The following is a 20660-nucleotide window of genomic DNA, read 5'->3' as shown; positions in this document are numbered from 1 at the left end:
ATTACAACACAGCAAAAATACCTAATCTCGTCAAACTTCTGAATTTGGTGTGGCTGGGTGTGTGTGTTCTCTGAGTTGGTGGGTTGTTTGTTGGGTTTTTTTTTTTTTTAGAAACTGGAAAAAGCCCAAGGGCCAAGAAACATCAAACTCCTTTGTGCATCAACGTGGGTCAAAATGAATTTCTGAAGGTTCTAGACCTTCAACTAAAAGTAAGCAAGCAACACAGCTTTCTTGCTCTCATCAAAGTACCTTAAAAGCAGTAGTATTGTGGTTTCTGAACAAATCATTCAATATTTGATGCCACTTCCTTGAAACAAGCATTTGCCAGAAACAGTAAAAGCAATCTGTTAAATAAACAATCTAAATACATGCTTTTAGGGAAAATTAGTCACAATAGATATTTCTAAATAACAGGAAAATAAGAGTGTATTTAAGACTGACTTACTGTTATAGATGACTTTCCTGCTGTGTTCCCATGTTTGAGTAAGGACTTGGAGAGTTTCCTCTGAGAAACAATCTGCACAAAAATAAAAACAAAGGGGAAAAAAAAATTGAATCTGTAGTAAATACATGGCTTACTGTGATTTCAATTTTTATGTTGCTTTTTTGTTTTGTTTTGTTTTTTGTATCAAGGCAGTGTCTTAATCTATGATCAGAGTTAACGCAGTAAGACCACATCTGAGAAGAAAGGTTTCCCAGGAAGCCTGCGGACAGGATGCAATGGAAGGACAAATCAAGCAGATGGGGTCAAGCAGAATGGAAAGAACACAATTCACTGAGTTGAACAGAACAGTGGAAACCACATCTCAGATTGTCCTCAACTATTGTCATGATAGCAACAGCAGGACAGAAGTAAGCTTTAAATGGACTTCAAAGACAGTAAGAAGGGAGATGTATACAGCAAATCTATCAGAGATGCCTCCAAAATCCGCTTATTCTCATAGGAAAATGAAGTCCATTTCAAAAAGGTGGCATTTATTTTATTTCAGAATATCAGCAACTCTAAACTCAGAAGAGAAGCAAGAAATCTGTCCCTTACTTTTAGTTCCAAAATTATCTCCTTTTCTTACCAGGTACTAGACCTTCCCTAGAACTCAGCATTGCAAATGAACTTGTCCATTGACCAATTCATAAATGTACTTCAAACAGAAGTTATCAGAGGTACGCTGACAAAAGATGTTATCTCCCATATCAATAATCATCAAATTTCCCTAACAATCCTGAAACATTTAAAACTAGATAGGTAAAAATATAAGAAAAGGAATAAAACTTACAATAATTCATAATTAGTGAGCTACTGTGATGTCCCAGTATATTAGGTCCCTCTTCTCTGTAAAGTTAATGCTGTATTCATTTATTTATTTTTTAGTTGAAAAACTTCAAAATGCAGACAGATATAGATGTAACTCCAAAAGCAGCTTAGGAATCACAATTAATATTATTTTTAATCTGACAATACTGCAGCAGGTTCATATTGTGCAGATACAAAGTGAAAGATTGTTTCTGCATAGAAAAATCCCTAACCTCTGGAATGTGGCTTTTATACCAGAAACAGTCCTTTCCCACATAAAACATTACTTGGGCAACTTCATCCAGATAGCTAACCCATAATACTTCAAGTAAAATGATCCACAAATAGGTATCTTTGGCAAAATACACAGAAGTATTAGGAATAAAAGAGAGGCATTATCAAGGAAAAGAATGGCTCCAGGTCCTTCATCATATACATTGCGGCAATAAACTACATAAGTAGGTAATGGCCAGAGCTGGAAAAGTGCAAGTAATGCAAAGTCATGGCCAGGCAAAAAAGGTGCTCTGAGACAGGAGTCATTAGGATGCAAATTTTAGCCTAACATCACCATGGGGAAATATGTTTGTCCTGCCTATCAATTTGCTAAATTGAAAAGAAAAGGAAAAGTAGCACCTCAGCTACTATCATGAAGGAGGCAGCAGGACAGAAGCAACTTTTAAAAGGGCTGTAAATGTGAGATAGGAGACTCATCACCGGGCTGGATCACACTCTTGCCACGGGGCTGAACAGGCCATCCAGAATCACTTTGTCCAGCTTTTCAGTCCTAATGCAGGACCATTTACACCTGGGTCAGCTATACCCGACAGATGTGTGTCTAATCAGTTCTTAAAGATATCCAGAGATAAACACCCTCCTCTGGCAATTTATTATGGTATTCACATTCCTTACGATAATTATATTTTCCTAACATCTAACCCAATTCTCTGCAGTTTAAGCCCCTTATTTCTGTCTAATGCGCCATGAATAAGTAAAACAATCTTTTCCCCTTCCTCTTTCAGACAGTCTTTATATCTGAAGACTAATATCAACTCTCCACAGTCTTCTTTAGACTACAGAACCCAAGTTTGTTCTATCGTTCTTTTTGACCAAATTTTCTAGCCCTCAAACCATTTTCATTGCTCTTGAGCCCTCATGGACTGGCCCATATCCTACTGTTAGAATAATGGTCAAAATTGGATATAATACTCCTGATCCTTCTTACGCAAGAAGAACTTATGTCTTGCAAGCTATGCTGCTGGTATACTCCATGTTTGTATTTGACTTATTTTAAGAACACCATGATACTGTTAACTAATGTTCATTTTATGACCATTTCAGACTGCCAGTTGTTTTTCACCCTGCATTTTTGTAGCTGACTATTACTTAAATGAATAATGCAATATTCATTCTTTTTGGACGGCCTTCCATAAACCAGCCTGCTGCCATCATCTCACCCACATTTCCAAATTAACTTTTGGATTTCACCACTAGTCAGTTGCAACGACAGGAGTACAGGTGAGATGACCAGTACTGCCAGGATTTAGATGTGCTTCTCCTTCCCCAGAATCTTTGAAAGATGGTTTGCTGTGACCACTTAAGTCACCCATACCTCTGTTTTCTTGCCAGCTAAAAAGGTTCTAGGACAAATTGTTGCACTCCTGTGAATTGTGAGGTGTATTTTAAAAGATCTTGTTTGAGATTGTCAGATGGGAGCTAATACAGAAATAGGACAGACTATTCTTAATATATAATTAAACTATGGGATCTGTACCAATCAGACAATGAATTATGGCTGCTGGGAAGCAGGATCAATTTATCTCTATGACCTCCCCATCTCCCCCGAGATGCACAAACAACTTTGCAAAATTTTTTCCACTGAAAGCTGTGAGTATTGCATACTAGAAACATTTTCAGATATGTTACTTATATATACACCTGTTATGAGATAGAACTCGGATGGGAACCTGTCCTTCTGCTAGCCTACTTTAGAAACAGCAAGACTTCTCCCCTTGAAACACACAAATTCCTGCAGCTCCCTTTGCAGCTTCAGAAAGCATCCCAGCTTTCAAGAGGCATCGGGCAGACAGAAACCTGAAGCTCAGGAGCTCCCATGCAGGTGGCAGATAGACAGCTCACAGTTCCAGAGAAGATAATTTATTCTGACATTCCCATTAGCAGATCACATTAGTGAGACTCGCTCTCTAAACCATTAGCATCATTGTGACACAGTAAGCACTCTGCGTATGTAAATATGTGTATTTGGGTGCAACTGTTTACCAGTTGTTAATTAAGTGGCCAGTAAAATGAATCTTCCATCTGGCAACAATGTCCCAACATCATTGCCTCAAACTCTAATTAGTGATTAAGGATCCACAGACTAACACTGCAATAACTGTCAAGAAATCTATTTTCCTTAGCAGTAAATTGCCCTTTTTGTTCATGCACTGTACAAACCAACTTTCATTGGTTAAAAGAACAGCTTCTAAAGAAGCTGCCATCAATTATATATCATATTTATTGTTTATTTATCAGTGCAAATCTTCTTCTGAATATTATCATAAAGAGCGTTTGCTGACCTGATTGCCAGGCAGCAAGTCCTAAACAAAGAAAACTCAAGGGCCTAGAAAGCATTAGTCTAAGTTCAGAGTTACCGAGATAGCTGAACTAGCAAAATGACTTACAAGGATGTAATTAACTATAGGTCTTCCATTTGTTCAGAGTCTTTGGTTTGACTTCTACTTCATAAACTTGGAATTTAAAGCTTCAGCTTCAGATAATAAAGAGTTTTGTCCAAAACTGATGAGAAATGGCGCAGACAGTATAATCCAGTTCATTCCTAGTAAACCTCATTACATTTCCAGAACATGTCTTTTCATAAACATTTTATTAGAAGCATGACCTACCAGTGAGAAAATGGATGTAGAAACCTGACATTTAGGAGGTGAGGCTAAAAAGACTTACGAAGTCAAGTTTATTTGCAGCTACAGCCATGCATAAACTACTACCCAGTTCTGGTATGAGACAGACACATGTCCAATAACACATATCATACTGAACACATTTGCAAGAGGTGGAATATGAACCAACTGTAAAAGCCACTGCTCTCTTTCAGAGAGGGGGTATATGCACATAGAATCATAGTCACTGAATGGTTTGGGTTAGAAGATCATCTAGTTCCAACCCCCTGCCATGGGCAGAGACATCTTCCACTAGACCAGGTTGCTCAAAGCCCTGTCCAACCTGGCCTTGAACACTTCTTCACATGAAGGGATTCCTATTTTTCAAATATGAAATAATCTCAATAGAACACCATCTTCACTAGATTTTTGGTCTGCAGTGCTAAGGGATACCAACTCCAAGGTAAGATGGAGGTGGGAAATTCCCTTGAATGTTGGTCTTAAATTTGCCTTATTACATACAAGACCAAATAGGTTAAGGACAGATCAGATCAGATGTTCCATATTGCTGTAATTAAATCTGGATTTACACGGCGCCACTTTATCCTATTTCCAATTTAGAATATATACAAGGTGCTTTCCTTTTTTTTTAAAATTTTAAAAGTATGAACAGATGCAACACTTTGGATAAAAGCACCAAGGCCCTGACACCAGCTGTGTACAGTGCATTGCTCAGCAGTCACTCAGAGACAAGTACTCTGACGAAGGTTTGCTCTCTCCCATGCTTGAATCGTGAACTAATCAGCACTGTGTAAGATGAGCTGTGAAATATAATGACCTATTTTACCTGGCTCGTTTAAGAACCTTTTAAAATGTATTTCCCTATGTGGTCCTTCCTTAACCCAATATAGGGATAACTTTCAATATCATACAGAATTCCCAGTGCTTATAAATCAAACTAACAAGAAAATTTCAATATGGCTTTTCAACCTAGTTACTTAGCATTGGCTGGAACAGATAAATCCCATATATCATACCGAGAAGACCTGTTCACCTTAACAGCTGGGGCTGGTCCAAGCTCCTTTAACAGCATTGACTCAATTTTGCTATGTGCCACCCCGAGCCAGAGGTTTGACCGTCACAGTCTACATTTCCTCTGGGATCAGAAAGCTGTGTGGTTTTTATTATTTGCTTCAATTAAATTGACTTGTATAATATTTAACTATGGACATAACACCAACATTCTTTTGTTAAAGGATTCTTTAAACGTCCATGGATAAGGGCCATAGCTTCTTTTCTATTTATGTCCTATGATGCTTGGCTTTTGTTAACTCTTGTGACATGTGAACCACTGGTCACCATGTTGTGCTCAACATTGCTTGGACTCAAGAAGTGAGAGAGTACCTGGAAAATTTCGGGCTGCAAGTTCACACTGCTCAGCACTGTAAAGCAACCTGCCTTTCTAAAGCAACAGTTGACTTCAACGAATTTTTCAGAGCCTCCTGAAATTACAGCTTTTTGAATTGTTTGCTACAAAAGATGCTAAAATGCACAGGTGGCTAAACCTAAAGCATCTTTTATCGGAGTTCTGTTCCTTTCTTGACAAGCAATTGCTATCTTGCCAAGTTGGGGCAGAGATTTTAACACATACCATTAAAATGATTTGACCATGCTTCCAAAATAATTTTTATCCTCGGCCTGTAGCAAGAGAAGGATTCTCTGGTATGTAAAACTCAGGCCATGTCCATATCAAAAGTATTTACTAGTTACGATACATGCTCTCCTAAGGTCTCTCCTTCTTGCATAAAAATAAGTACAACCCTTAAAGCACCTTTTTCACAGCTGCAGTCTCCCAAATAAAGGACTGTAACACTTTCATGGTATTGCTGTAAGTAGAACGATACAGCCAGAGTGGCTAGACAAATGATTGGAGATCTAACATTTATAAAATGTACCTTGAAGCCTGTTGATTAAAATATTAGTGTGCTCTTACTATAATCCATTGGAGTCATACTGTAAGCTTCTATAATCCATTTGAGGCATACTGTAAGCTTCTAAACACCCACAAATAAAATGACAGACTTTACTGACATTTCAGCTGTGTGGGTAAATGACCGATTTCAGCAAGTGCAGTAGAACTGAGGTAGTTCTGTCTCATGGTGGCAAAGCTCACTCCTTCTTCATGGATTCATCCTTAGCTTTTTGTTTGACATAGCAAGATTTGTACATCTCTGATGAGCTTGTGTCTGCCTTGCTATCTATCCCCCAGCCACTCTTAAACCCAGCAAATAATTTCCATGAATGGTGTCAGATAGTCAAAGTTGCATCAAACACGCTACATTGCAACATGAAGAGGTAGATGCCAGTGATCTTACTCCACTCTCATGAAAAAAATGTTTGGGGGATGAGTTTACCCCTTCACAGATACCAAGAAAACCCTACAAGACAAGTTCAGATGTGCATGTCCATAATGAGCAAAGTTTCATTCAAACTTCTCACAGAATTCTTGTTTCTTGGTAGAGCCAGTTTTATTGTTATAATCATTCTCTCCGTACATATGATACCTTCTGTACCAGTGAAGTGCTAATGCTTGGACAATAGGCCCAAGCCAGAGTTGACCTATAGATGAATCCTGTATATTTCATAACTGGTAACCATTATGCCAAGAGGTATTATACTCATAATAAACCACCTATCCTGATGTAAAAGGTAGAAGTGTTGAAGCCTGAGCAACAGGCCCTGAACCAAAACTGTTAACCCGGAATGTAATCCTTAATGTAATATGCATGGAGGATGTAGCTACCTTGAATGTATCCTTCCCTTCCATTGTATGTGAATAGAATAATAGTCATGGAGGCTGGTGTCTGCCTATGTGACCTGATGTGAAGTAGCTACTTTGAATGTATCTTTCCCCTCCTTTGTATGTGAATAGAATAACAGAATCATGGAAGCAGGTGTCTATCCCCAACACTTGATGTGAGACTTTGCGCATAATTCCATCAGATAAGCGGAGAAACTCCTTTGGCTTCTTCCTTGAGCCCTGGCCAGGCTCTGGGGGGAACCAATTGTGAGATTGAAACCAGGTATTTCCTCTTAAAATAAAGGTGCCAGCTCTTCTGGCTTGCTGATTTTGGGGTATATAAGGCTGGGCCTGCTCACAGCGACACTGGAAGCCTCACCTACGGGTGGACACACCGCATAGGATTTCCCACTTGCCGGCACAGGCTCTCCAAACCCTCGCTGTAACCGGGGCTGCCTAGCCACAGCAGGGCTGGATGATGGTGACATATGCAAGTGGTGATGTATCTTTCTTAATCACTACTGTCTTTCTCAGGTGGTAATGATGTGATGCATTACATGGTATTTTCCTATTTGTTTAAGCGCGCTGTTCTGTCTTTTCTTACTGTACGTTTTCTGTATTATTCTGTAATATTATTATTTCTAGTAAAATACGCCTGCTCTTCTCACTCTGGTGTTTGAGTTTAATTGGTATCTCTAATCAGCAAAACAACCATACTCGCCACTCTTCAAGATTTCTTTTGTTCCCTATATTATTCATCAGCTCAGTCTATTTACAACTGAAATTACACTTCTCCCTGTCTTTATTAAAGACCTGTACCTAAAAATAGTCAGTCAAAACAGAACACTGAGAAAAAAAGGTATCCCTATCTCAAGAGGCAATAACATTATTACAGGAAATAGCTTATCAATAACATAAAAAGTATTTGTATTTAATTAGTATGTAGTGCAGCAGCCCTTTTAGAATTAGTCATAATAATAACTCATTATAATAGCAAACTAAATTTTAAATTACTTTTCTAAAGACTGCTACAGTAATTCACACAAAAAGATAAAGTATGTAAAAACAAAGAAGTACAAATTGTACAAGTAATTCTATTAACTTTGACTGACAAGATTCATCTAGAACTGAAAATCTTACAGCTTCAGAGATCATGCTGCGATGGCAAACCAAGAGCTTCCTGGGGATAATGGAGGTGTTCAAATGGTTAGGAAAAGTTAGGAAGAGTGCTGCATTGATGATTTTCTTGTGCTCTGAGTAAACCCTGGTAGAAGATGACATTCATATCTAATAAAGTACATTATTCATCCCACTAATGAATTGAGCAACTTCATTTGGAGGAGATTAAAGGCCAAATATTTAAAGGTATTTAGATACCTAAGGAGGCATACAGATTTTAATGAGATTAAGAATTCAGATACCTTGAAAAAAAATGGTCCTATGTCTTTTGCACCACAGAAGCAGTCAACTGACTATTAAGCAAATATTCTCGTATAGACTATTTCGATTTCATTATTTCAGATGCAATCATCGCTCTTTCAGCCTTTCTCCAATTCAAGAGCAAGGGGATTTGCAATGGTTGAAAATGAACTAATAATCAGTGAGCATTTTCAAGTGCATAATCTGTTAATGGCATATATTATTGAAAGCACACAAGAAACAATAATACTAATTACTGAGAAGGAAGATTTTCAATATAATTTGTATACAAACACATGTATGGGAAATATTAAATCTCTAACTAATACTTGAAAAAGTTCTTGGCAGGAAAAATCTAACATCTCTGTAGGTTTGGGGTTTTTTTTACTTGTGCTACTAGTTGATAATGTAAGGGAGCTGTGAATATTCTAACAATATTCTAACACTTTTGTAAATTAAAAGAAACCAAACAAGGAATGAAATTACAAATTTGGAAATGGCAAAGACCAGCTGTGATAAGTAATGAAAGAGAAGTCACAAAGCACTGCAGAGCTGGGATGGTTCATAGCATTTAAGAAATAACAACTTCACTGGTTCCTATAATAATAATAATAATAATAATAATGCAGGCACAGCTGAGCAGTAATCAAGAATATCTTGGCAACATAAGTTTTTAGTTCTTGTCAAGAAATGATTATCTATTGTAATAATTTTTGTGAGTTCTTAAAGATCAGGCTGAGACTTCTGGGTGAAACTTGAGAGAAAAAGTGTTCCTAAGCCACCCTCCTGATACTTAATTCCAGTGTGGTTCAGAAGTTAACTTTGGCTTTAGAAAGCTTGAACACTTACTCTACTAAATGATGAAGCTTTTATACTTTATAAAATTTATGGAATGTAAAACTGAAATTCTGATAAGAGAGCTTTAGAGAGGCTCAGAACACATGAAGGCACTAATAAATACAAAAGGACTTGGGTTTGGGGTGTCTCTATCCCAGATGAATATCATGAAAATTAGGCTATCAAAATTTCTAACAGTGTTTGTCCATGTACAATTTTTTTCCATTGTTTTTGGTGGTCAAAAGACCCAAACCACTAAATAAATAATAATTAAAAAAAAAAAAATCTATCTCCTGCCCCTCAAAACAAACAATCACAACCAATAAGCAACAAACATACAAAACCTTTAGATAGGGATTCAGTTGGAAGTGATTAGTCTCAGTGAGTGGAGTGCCTGAACACTCTTCCTAGGGATGGGGAGGGGGAAAAGGAAAAACAAAGGGGAAAGAGAAGGGGAAAAATTTACTCTCCTTAGTTACAGACATCTGTAAAACCACAACCAAGGGTGAACTGATTCATAGCACCTAAAGCACCTACCTATATGAAAGCAAGAGATCACCTTTATATGGTAGTGCTCCAAAATGGTAGTTAAAATATCACTGCTTGAGATTTCACTGCTTATCACTACAAAGATATATGGGTGCCTCTGCTTGCCGGTATGTATATGCAAAGAACAGCAACTGTTTAGAGCGAATCAGTGAGCTAGAAGACTAGTGGGCAGATGAACAGCCTGATGGAGCATCCCAAGCCATTTCTGTCATAGTAGAAAGCACAGTGCCAAACCACTGCTCTGCCCCAGCACTCCCACTCCAAAGGTTGAGAGCTGTCATCTACAGCAGCAGCTCGAGAAGGCTGCTATTAGTCCCTTCCTCCCAAAGCAAGACCAGCTATGGCTAAGACATCCCTGCTTTGTTTACTTTTGATTTGCCAGTTCAGAATTTCTTTTGACACTTGAAGGCTACTACAAGTATTTGTAAACGTCTCCACATGCACAGGAGCGAGGGTTCATTATGCCTTCACTTATCTCTGGTCTTGCCAGAGGTAGGCAAACCCTAGAGACAGAAAGCCATTGGTGTTGTGAGGGTGGCAAAGGACTGGAACATAGCCCAGAGAGGCTGAGAGATCTCCATCCTTGGAGACATTCAAAATGGGACTGGACAAGCTCCTGAGCAACCTGCTCTAATGTATTTTGAGCAGTAGATTGAACTAGAGACTCCAGAGGTCGCTTCTGACTTAAATTACTTGTATTGCACTAAACTTTACCTCCAGTTCCAGCTTTTCATTAGGCTCAGCTGAAACACACACTATTCTGTCACAGTTTAGTCTCCACTTCCAGCCTCACAAAGCTCAGTCACATCTTCCACAAAGTAACTTCATGTGGGATGAAATCATCCAGACTCAACTTTGAGCTCAACCATTAAAAGACTTTGTCAGAACAAGCTGATTGCATGTTCAAATTCTGATAAGAAATGTCTTCCAGATAGAAATTCTGTGCACAGATACCTAAAATTAGAGTAAAAACTAGAAATGTAAACTTTGCTAGAATTCATCTGCTCTTTCTATAGCTATATTCCTAAATCAAGCCAAAGCCAAAGGTAAAACCCAAAAAACTTCTTTCACACTCGTGTCTGGAGAAAGCATGTTTCATGCTGTGTTGCATTTTAGAGAACTTTTTTTTTTTTTAAATGTCCCATAATTTCACAAATATGCTTCAGATTCAGAACAATCTTTGTGAGGTTACAAGCAAACACAGTATAGTTTCCTTGCTTAAGTAGCTACCATATGACTGCATAACTTAATTGTTAAAAAAAGGTATTACTAGATACTAGTTTTATGCAGTTACTTAGAAATGAATTGTAAAATGAAAAACAATAACGTATTTTTAAAATACATAGTTTTTAATTATGCACCTTAAATGAAGTGTCATTGTTAAATGGTAGGTTAATACAGCATGGACAGCTTAAATGGTTGGAGTATGGTACATTCTCTTGATGTAAAGTTCCTTTAGAAACTGTTTTATAAACTACACGTAATTTCAGGCCATGTTTTAAGATCATGTCTACTTATTGAGGAAAATTTGTTTGCACTTTCAACTTTAGTACCTTCTCTAATATTTTATGGTTTTATTGATTTGACTATAATTCCAGTTGTACAGAACACATTTGTTAAGAGTCCACAAATCGGCACATCACCAGGACACTCTGAAGAAGCTGGGAAACTGGAATGTAAAGAGCCTTTCTGAGTGGAAGGAACAGACTTTTAGTACTTAAAAACATACAAAAAGATTCCCCCCAAAAACCCTTGCACTAAACCTCCTCCCCCTCAAACGCTTCAAGAGATAATCTACTATTGTTTTATCTGAAAGGGTAACTTTTGAGCATGATGGACAAACCAAACCACTTTAAGGAAATGTCTCTATTTCGCACATTGATGTTTTCTTAATTACACTCAGCAGATATCTATCCACAACCATTTGTTCTACTGGGTTTAAATACTGTGGCATATGAAATGCCCATTGATGCATCTACTCTTCATATCCAGGTATAACTGACTGCAATGCCAGGATGCTGCTAACCACAGTATTTACCAGCAGAAGCTCAAAATTAGCTTGTCTTGGCAAGAGCAGCAGAAATAAATATTGCTCAAAATCCAGTGGGATGTCACTAGACAGTGTATGTTCAGGATCTAACAGCAGACAAGTTACTGCCCTTATCACTGTCTTGGGACACGGATTTATAACAGCATTTGGGAGGAGACTAATAATGACACCTTCCAAAAAACCACATTTCTCTACCATTTGCATTCAAATTTCTAATAAGCTTGTATCTATCCAGTAAGCTACATGTAGGATTTAGATATATCAGAAGAAAGCAAAAACTAACTTCTCTGTCAGCTTACTGTATAACTATGTTATTGCCTTTCCCAGCATTTATTATTCTCATTAATTTTGTTTTAGGTAAGAGTATTACATGATTTGGGAAAAAAAATGTATGTTTACTACACATCTAAATGATGATTTACAAACAAGTACATGTAGCAGTGAATCTCTTCTACTATCAACTCTTACCTAGAAGACAGCAATAGAAGTTGGCACATTTACAGGGGGGTTGGGAGGAAATCAGTCTTTCAGACTATGCCCAAAATTCTACAACCTTCCTGGATATCTCATATCTACTTGGAATGGGAAAGTAAATTGATAGGCAGGCACAGACTCTCACACAAAATCATGTTTTATTCAGGCATTAAAGTGATGTAGGGCAAGACATTAATGTCAAAATTACCTCAAGAAAAGACATGGCTCCATCATCATCATTAAGAAAATGCAGTAATTACACCAAACAGCTAAGCATGAGTGTAAGCTCCGTACATACAGCCTGTGCTGCAGGATTTTCAATGCTGGACTCCTCATATGGCTTTGTTTGGATGACAATTCAAGTGCTAACATTTTTGGGTTTTAAATCAGTTGAGGAATTATGTAAAGTTAAAAAACTAGGAAGAGGGGGATGAAGAACCACCAAAAAAGTCTAAATATTAGATCAAAGTCCTCAAGGCTATATTACTGTGAACAGATTTCACACTGTTGTTATTTTTTCTTGGTTACCATTAAAATTACACTGCAACCAACACAGCTGTGTGCTATTTATAGAGATCAAATCATTATAAAGATGTTTATGCTACAGGCGGCAGCAATGACATTTTTTCCCCTTCATTTTCAAGCCAATTAAGTGAGAAGAATATTATAATAACTTTTTTCTTTGTTTCTCATTCTCCTTGGTGTTATAGGATAGCTTATTTTCATTGAGTAAAGCCACAAGAAGTCATCAAAAAGAACAGACTGTATAGTGCACTGTAAATATTCTAAATACCAATATCTACATGTTGAGATTTCAGTTTAGTAAATATGTATATTTCATATTAATTCTCTCACTGAGAGGACTTTTCCTCTTTCAGCATGTTTGACCCAATGGCTTTGGGAAGAAAAACAAAGGGATTCAGGTACAGTGGGGCTGAGGGATTAACAACGGAAGGTAAGAATATAGGAAGCACAAGCTCTACAGCATCTTCTATGACAGGCTGCTATGTTCAGGTTATAAATTTATGTGGACACACTGCAAAGGACAATCTAAACTAAAGCAGTGCCCGGTCTTGTCACACAACCTACCACAGAATGAAGAGCAAATTTACACTCAGCTCAGTGAAACCTGGCATTACTGAAAAGAGCTGAGATCTGTGTTAGGAGATGCATAACAAATAGTCTGCCAGTTAGAAATAAACTGATGCCTAGGACACTGTAGTGTGCTACCAGTCAGCAACACAGGAATTAACTGCGAGCCTAGCTTTGATCTTGATATTGATCTTGTGGGTAGAACTCATCTCCCTTAAATTTAGTCATCTAAAGGTATCTATTCTAAACCCAGCTGCCTAGACTCTCTTGATAACTGATGGAGAAAGAGGGGTATCTCCTGAAGCTCATTAATCCTGGTGAAATGAAGATGAAATGAATCAACTGCTGGAACTGTCTGTTTCTCTCACTGAACTCAAGATGTAAATCAGAAGAGTAACTTCATTTAAATACCTAACTTTGGATGACTGAGAGCCAAGGAAATGAATCCAACCCTATCTCTCTATTTGTCACATCACCAGGCATTACTCTATGTGATTAAGGTGTATTTTTAGGTGTTCCTTGGACTTGCAACTTGTTTTAAATCCCATATAACATTAAGAACAACGTCTTTCTCCCAAATCAGTCTATTTCTCAACAGTAGTGTAATGAATCTGGGCTCTTCCTGTACAAGGCCAGTCATTGATGCTCAGTTTACTATAGCATTGGCTGATTTACAGCTATACTACCGCAGTAAATCAAACCAGCAGAAGTTCTTAATTATCCTATTCAAAGCACCGATTAATAATGTCATGAATGACAAATCTCACCCATCAGTCATTTAACAAAGCGATACATTTCATATACATACAAAAGATGAATGACAAGGGGAAAAAATGGCAGTGATACTTACTTGTCCAAGAGTGCACTCCATGCCACCAAGAAAATCAGCTTCCTTCAGCCCATTGTGATTGCTGCTAATGTCATGGACTTCAAACCGCAACCGCTGCACTTCTTCAAAATAGAAGTCCACCGTGAACAGCTTGGAGAAGACGGGATTTATACAGGTTCGAATCACTTCTGTCCTGTCAACCTGCCAAATGGAAAAGAGGTTATAGAAGCGGTTTCTCTTTCTACCAGTCATGAACTACAATGAGCTCCTCAGATACAGTTTGCTCGCTTATCAGGACTGGCAGCTGTGACTGTGGCCACGGACACCACCATTTGTATGGGCAGCAGCAGCTGCCATTTCTGTGCAGGGCTGGCCACATGCACAAGGCCAACTTCCCGTGCCTCTCCCTTCCACCAAGTCTTTAGCAAATATTGGTAGGAACATGGTGCACAGTCTAGATCCTTCTTTGCAGGGTGAGCAATAACTGTCCCCCATTGGGTATACTAGATCAATCAGGTTGCAGAGTCAGGAGCCTGTGCACGTGCAAAATTACTGTCTTGTGCCAGACTAATAACTGGGAAATTAACTATAGAGTAACCATAGAATTTACATCTCCAGCACTACAAAACAGCAGCAGAGCAATACAGTTTTATCAAACTAAATGGAAAAGCAAGCAAAAACTCCAGTAATTACTCATTTTGAACAACTTGTATGATTAAGGAGTGGAGAACTGGTTCCACAGCAAACAACCTTTCTTAAAAATATATCAATTTTTCCACCTCGCTAAGTTGCATTACAAGAATCTGATGGATTATACATGCTTATCCCTACCTCTGAGCCTCACAACTGCTAAACACCATCAAATCTAAATTGCTATTTCTTCAAAGAAGTGCTCATAGGGTACTTTCTGGTTCTTTTAAAATGTAGTACATGTGTTTCCTATATTTGAAGTAGGCCTTTGCTACTTTTCATTATGATGCATTATTGGTGACACCATAAGCAACAGAGCAATTTCTTTTTTTCCACTCTCTTTGCTCTGGCACAGAAAAAACCCTAATAATTCTGTAAGATTAAAAGAACTGATCCTAAAATGAAGTAGGACTTGGGCACATCAGTCACTAAAAAGGAGGTGGCTGGTATGCTATGGAACAGACAAATTAAATTGCTCAGAGAAAGAGTGATGAGATCCTTTGATTCTTGATCAGGAACATCTGTTGTGCAAAAAATGACAGCCGCTTGCTTCACTTTTCAGAGTTTATAATGCATTAGCCTTGCTAGTAGTTATCGGCAAGGACACAAAGAGTCAAGCAAATCAAAAGCAGGGGAAAAAAATGAGCGGTTCCTGGTAGCACAGATTTATTTTTGTGCTCATCAAAGGTGTCAGATTGACAGCTCTAACAGCTGAAATCCTTTAGCTAATCATCAAACAGATGCTACCAGTCATCGAACAGATGCAGACCAGTGCTGCCATTGCTGTCTTCTCACAGCTGTGTCAATGTTCTGTGACTATGCCAAGACAAGACCATCACAAAAATGAAAGCATCCTTACAAATTCAATTCTTAATCTCTTTGCTTAGACTAGCTAAAAATGATGGTTCTAATAACAGTAATATAAAGCACAGTAATATGAGAAAAGATACCAGCTACCTTCATTCAGGTGCTTATCCTATCTCCAAAATTTTTTGATCTCCACTTGCAATCAGTGTGACTTGACATCACCATTACTGCTACAACATGAAATATTCCCTGTGTCAGATGACTAGTCAGTTCAGTGGGGTGTCCCTGAGATCTCTTCTAAGTGGAACATGATTCGATCCACTCGCAGAAGAGTGGTCAGCTCATGAAATAGAGCATCAGAAGACCCAATAATCAAAACATTTAAATGATCAGCTTTAAATCTTTCTTCATAGCCACAGCAATCTCTCAAACACATTCCTGGTAAATGTATAAACTGTTAATTTAATGACATTATTTTAATTGCTACAGATCTCAGTTGCGGCAGACCTCAGGCAGTAACCGAAGTTTGTTAGTTTCTCCTCATCTCTGTTTTGCTGCTGGAATGTGGGGAAATGGTTCTCCACTGTGAAATGCAGCAAGATTTACACTTGTGCTCAGGTTAAATACATGACTGTTAAGGGAATGAAGTGCCTGAAAATGAAGGCACAGGTCTGCATACAGGAGCATTAAGAATTTCAGTCTCACATAGTGGTAAGATGCTGTTAGCTTTTTCCAGCTTGTGATTGATTGACATCCTTCCCTTGACAGACACAGTATTGAAATACAGCCTTTTCACTGCATTTCCCCAGTCTTCCCATATTATTGAGATGATACATCAAACCAGCATGTCGGAGCATGGGATTATATGAGAAAAATCTATATCAAAAGAAGCAATGCCAACAGCTCCACAAGCAATATAAAATTCTTCATGCCTCTCAGGAGTCAGCAGCATGCCATAGCATTAGCCCTATTAGTCTACCTTGTCTCCAGTCTGCTTTGTCAGCGTATTTCAGTTACCCTACTCTTTGGCTAGGAAGTCTGGCAGGATCCTCATCATGGGAAGCCCAGATCCATTCGCTCACTTTGATTACTGTGGATTGATAGTCAGCTGGAGTGACTCATGAAGAAGCAGTGAACAAAACAGGTCAATACATTCACTAACTCTCATGGACAGCTCCAGGTTAAAAGACACTATATAAACACAAAGTATAATTTCCATTTGTCTTCTTCCACTTATTAGAGGCTATTCTTTCTTAAGTATTCCTGCTCTCATATTCAACTGTAAAGCCTTAACACTCCCTTTAGAAATGCTAGTTGAGCATAAAACCTTAATGAAAACTGGTGAAAATACTATTGCTAGGTGCAGTTTCATGAAGGATGTCATGATTCATAGTTCTGCAGACACTTCAAAAAAAAGGCTGACCTATTTTGACCATGACTTGTTCCAATACCACAACTTGTTCCAATACCTGTTAAACTTCAAGCAAAATTTGGTGTTGTGTTCCATGCTAATCCAAAACACAGGTCCATAGCAGCCTGACAAGATTTTGACTTCAGTCCTTAACCCAGTTGTCACTCAAAATCTGTAACAGCACTTCCACGTTCATGGATGATGAAGGCTCAGATTCTTAAAGAAAACAGTCTGGCTTTGCCCAGCCTCATCAACTGAACATTCAGTTAGAACTTCTCAGCTTGAATGCTCTCCAAAGCACAATAGAGAACAATAGCAACCACATTAAATCTCCATCACTTTTGTGCAAGAGAGCTTCTAAGTTCAACAGCAGCATGTTATAAGCAAGTGGAACTTACACTTTTAGTCTTGTTCATAAAACACCAAACTCTTGGGCAACCTAATCCTGAAGGCAGGTAGATTTCTCAGCAGGCCATGGACAGGGGTCACGACCACATATTTAGGATTTGCTGATGCCTGGCATATGAGCCATCTGTTATTTCTGGACTTTGCTAGAACAAGGAATTTCTCCAATTTATTACAGCAGAACGAATTTTCAGAAGAAACAATTGACAGTTACATGCACCTTTGGCCTGTGTGAACAGTTAAAATTGACCTTAGAAAAAGCATTGCTTCAGCTGACACCACGATCTGAACATCTGCTTCAGGGTACAGCTTTACCTACACTTTCCCTTCAAGGACAATTTATACAGAGGAAAGGACTTGCATCTTCACTGCCTGGGACAGACTCACGCTGCTTTCCCTCTTCATCTCTTTAGGCCCTTGTCACTCCACAGAAGGTGGCACCCTGTTGAGCAGCCAGGATTACTTGGCAGGCCCATCTGGATGCAGCCACCCTGTGAGCATCCCCTTGGGGTATCATGAATGACGCACAAACACCAAAGTAGACCTCCACAGCATAAAGCACCATCTCAACAGCAGGAATTAAAATATAGAAAAGGAAAGAACTTCTTGCTTTGGGCCTTCTGAATCCTCTCGTCAAACTCAGAGGAAGCTGGAAGCTGGGTTTCAAAGTTGTTTTCTCTCTCCTTTCTCTAGCAGAAATATTTGCCCGCTTTCCTGTTGACCCACTATCACTGCTGAAGAACTGCAAAACCATCTTTGCAGCCAGATAGCATCAAATTAGAGGGAACTGAAAAGACAGATGAACAAGGATTAACATTCAGGCTCCTTACGCTGTTTGCATCTTTTGTCTGTGAGCTACTGAAAAGCAGTAAGCTTTGCAGAACTGTCATAAACATTTCAGTGAGGAAACAATTCATCGTTCTAGCTAAAATTTCACTGTCAAAGAAGTAATTCAATGGTTAAAGTATGGGCTGAGGATCTCCTCTCCATCTTCTAGCATTAGCTGAAAAGTGAAGTCGGGGAAAAAGAGTCAGCCTGAGGGGGAGTTTTTGTTCTTCTTCTATCAAAAATTAGATGAAGTACAAGCTATTGCATATACAATGATGAACAAGGATTGGGGAGAAGCTTACTGTCACCTGGTATCTAGGGCTTTCAAGTGATCATAAACGCAGCTTTCTCAGAATGCCCTTGGGAACCAGAGAAATGGAGAATTATCTACAGGACCCGATGCTCTGCACCTCAAGGCCACGCTTCAGTGTTTAGTAAGCATCAGCTGTGTGGAGAACTCAGTTGATACCGGAAAGCCAGTTGAATTAAAACTCTCTAAGACTCAGAATCAGAGCTTTAGAAAGCAGGCATTCTTTATTGCAGCGCTGGGTGCACAGGGGATCGCTCCTCCACAAGCGTGCACACCAAGCCCCTTAGATTTACCACTTAAATGCAGGTACCTTATACATATTCATAGGATTGCACAACACAAACATACAAATTTACTATTAAGGTGTGGTTAGTCCAAAAAACTTTATGAGCAGTTTTAAAACAACCACGTCACTCTTGCGCCTGCGCATCGCCTCCAGGTGGGGGTCTTCAGGAGGAAGGCCAGTAGTCTTCCTCGTCACCTTTTCCCCAATTTCGAAATTGCCAGCCCCTAAAAGCCAGACTCCTCTGACTAAATCCTTCGTTGCCCACCTTATCTCAAGTGTGATGTCCATTATCTTCTGTTGCCAGGGCCTGGGCCTAATTATTTGGGTCATACAATGCACGTTATCTTCTGTCGCCATGGTTCCACATCTTCTGTCCTTGGGGCCTTTATCTATCTATATGTGAGTTTCTTTCTTTGTTCCTACAGCTCAGAAACTCCTTACCTTAAACAGGCACTTTCAGGCCTACTACAACCATCTTACTAGTTATGTATCAAATTTCTTAACATTTCATGCAGGCCAGCAGGGACAGGGAAGTGATCTTGCCCCTGTACTTGGCACTGGTGAGGCCGCACCTTGATTACTGTGTTCAGTTTTGGGCCCCTCACTACAAAAAAGGACATAGAGTTACTCAAATATGTCCAGAGAAGGGCTACAAAGCTGGTCAACGGTCTGGAAGACATGTCCTATGAGGAACGGCTGAGGGAACTGTGGGTGTTTAGTCTGGAGAAGAGGAGGCTGAGGGGAGACCTCATCGCCCTCTACAGCTCCCTGAAAGGTGGGTGCAGAGAGCTGGGGATGAGTCTCTTGAACCAAGTAGTAAGCGATAGAACAAGAGGGAATGGCCTCAAGTTGTGCCAGGGAAAGTTCAGACTAGATATCAGGAAGCATTTCTTTCCAGAAGGGGTTGTTAGGTGTTGGAATGGGCTGCCCAGGGAGGTGGTGGAGTCCCCATCCCTGGAGGTGTTCAAGAGTAGGGTCGATATGGAGCTTAAGGATATGCTGTAGGTGGGAACTGTGCTAGGAGAACAGTTGGACTAGATTATCTCCAGGGTCCTTTCCAACCTAGATGATTCTGTGATTCATATATGACAGTGTCCCACACAGACAACTGGTACCTATCTGCTCTCTACTGTATTTCTAGCAAACACATTAACTAGCACAAAAGCAACACATTTTCAGTGGCCGTTACTTGACATCTTCAAGGTGAAGAGCAGACAAGAGTCAAAGGGCGGTGGAGAATTCACTGTCTTCTCACCAAAAGGACAATTCTCTAGGAGAGATTTTAATCAGGCTCATGAAATAGCATGGCAATGCTGTAGCCAGTAACGAAATAGCTGTCTCATGAACCAAGGAAAATCTTTGATCTACAGAATTACAGTCTGAAAATTTATACCGGTGCTGTATTTCCTTAAGTGTTTGTAAAAATAAAAATGTTGAAAAGCCATAAACATGCAAATTTCATTAAGTGGAAAGTTGGTGGCGCTTATTCAACCCAAAGCATGCTTTTTGTGGCTGTTACATTTTTAACAAGTTCTTAGATCAACAAATAAACCCGCCATTCCCTATACATTTTACAGGCCAACAAGGGAAATCCAACAGTCTGTATTTTCAGTAGAAGTTGTTATAAAATGCTCATTAAATCTAGAAGAATCCCATTTGTCAGCTGAGATGACAAAATGTACAGA

General features: G+C 39.0%; 1 protein-coding gene across 1 annotated transcript in view; it reads right to left on the bottom strand.

The window, feature by feature from the left end:
- CPNE4 (copine 4) overlaps positions 1 to 20660 on the bottom strand; it is a 194303-nt gene that overhangs the window by 103562 nt on the left and 70081 nt on the right. Inside the window, exons 2-3 of the mRNA XM_026842759.1 lie at positions 14260 to 14439; positions 446 to 517 (exon numbers count right to left, since the gene is read on the bottom strand). Coding sequence (XP_026698560.1) covers positions 446 to 517; positions 14260 to 14439 — 252 coding nt within the window. The remainder of the gene's footprint in view (positions 1 to 445; positions 518 to 14259; positions 14440 to 20660) is intronic.

Source organism: Athene cunicularia (assembly GCF_003259725.1).
Source record: "Athene cunicularia isolate RWA chromosome 2 unlocalized genomic scaffold, athCun1 chr2_part1, whole genome shotgun sequence".
NCBI lineage: Eukaryota > Metazoa > Chordata > Aves > Strigiformes > Strigidae > Athene > Athene cunicularia.
This window is presented reverse-complemented; position numbering and strand designations above follow the sequence as displayed.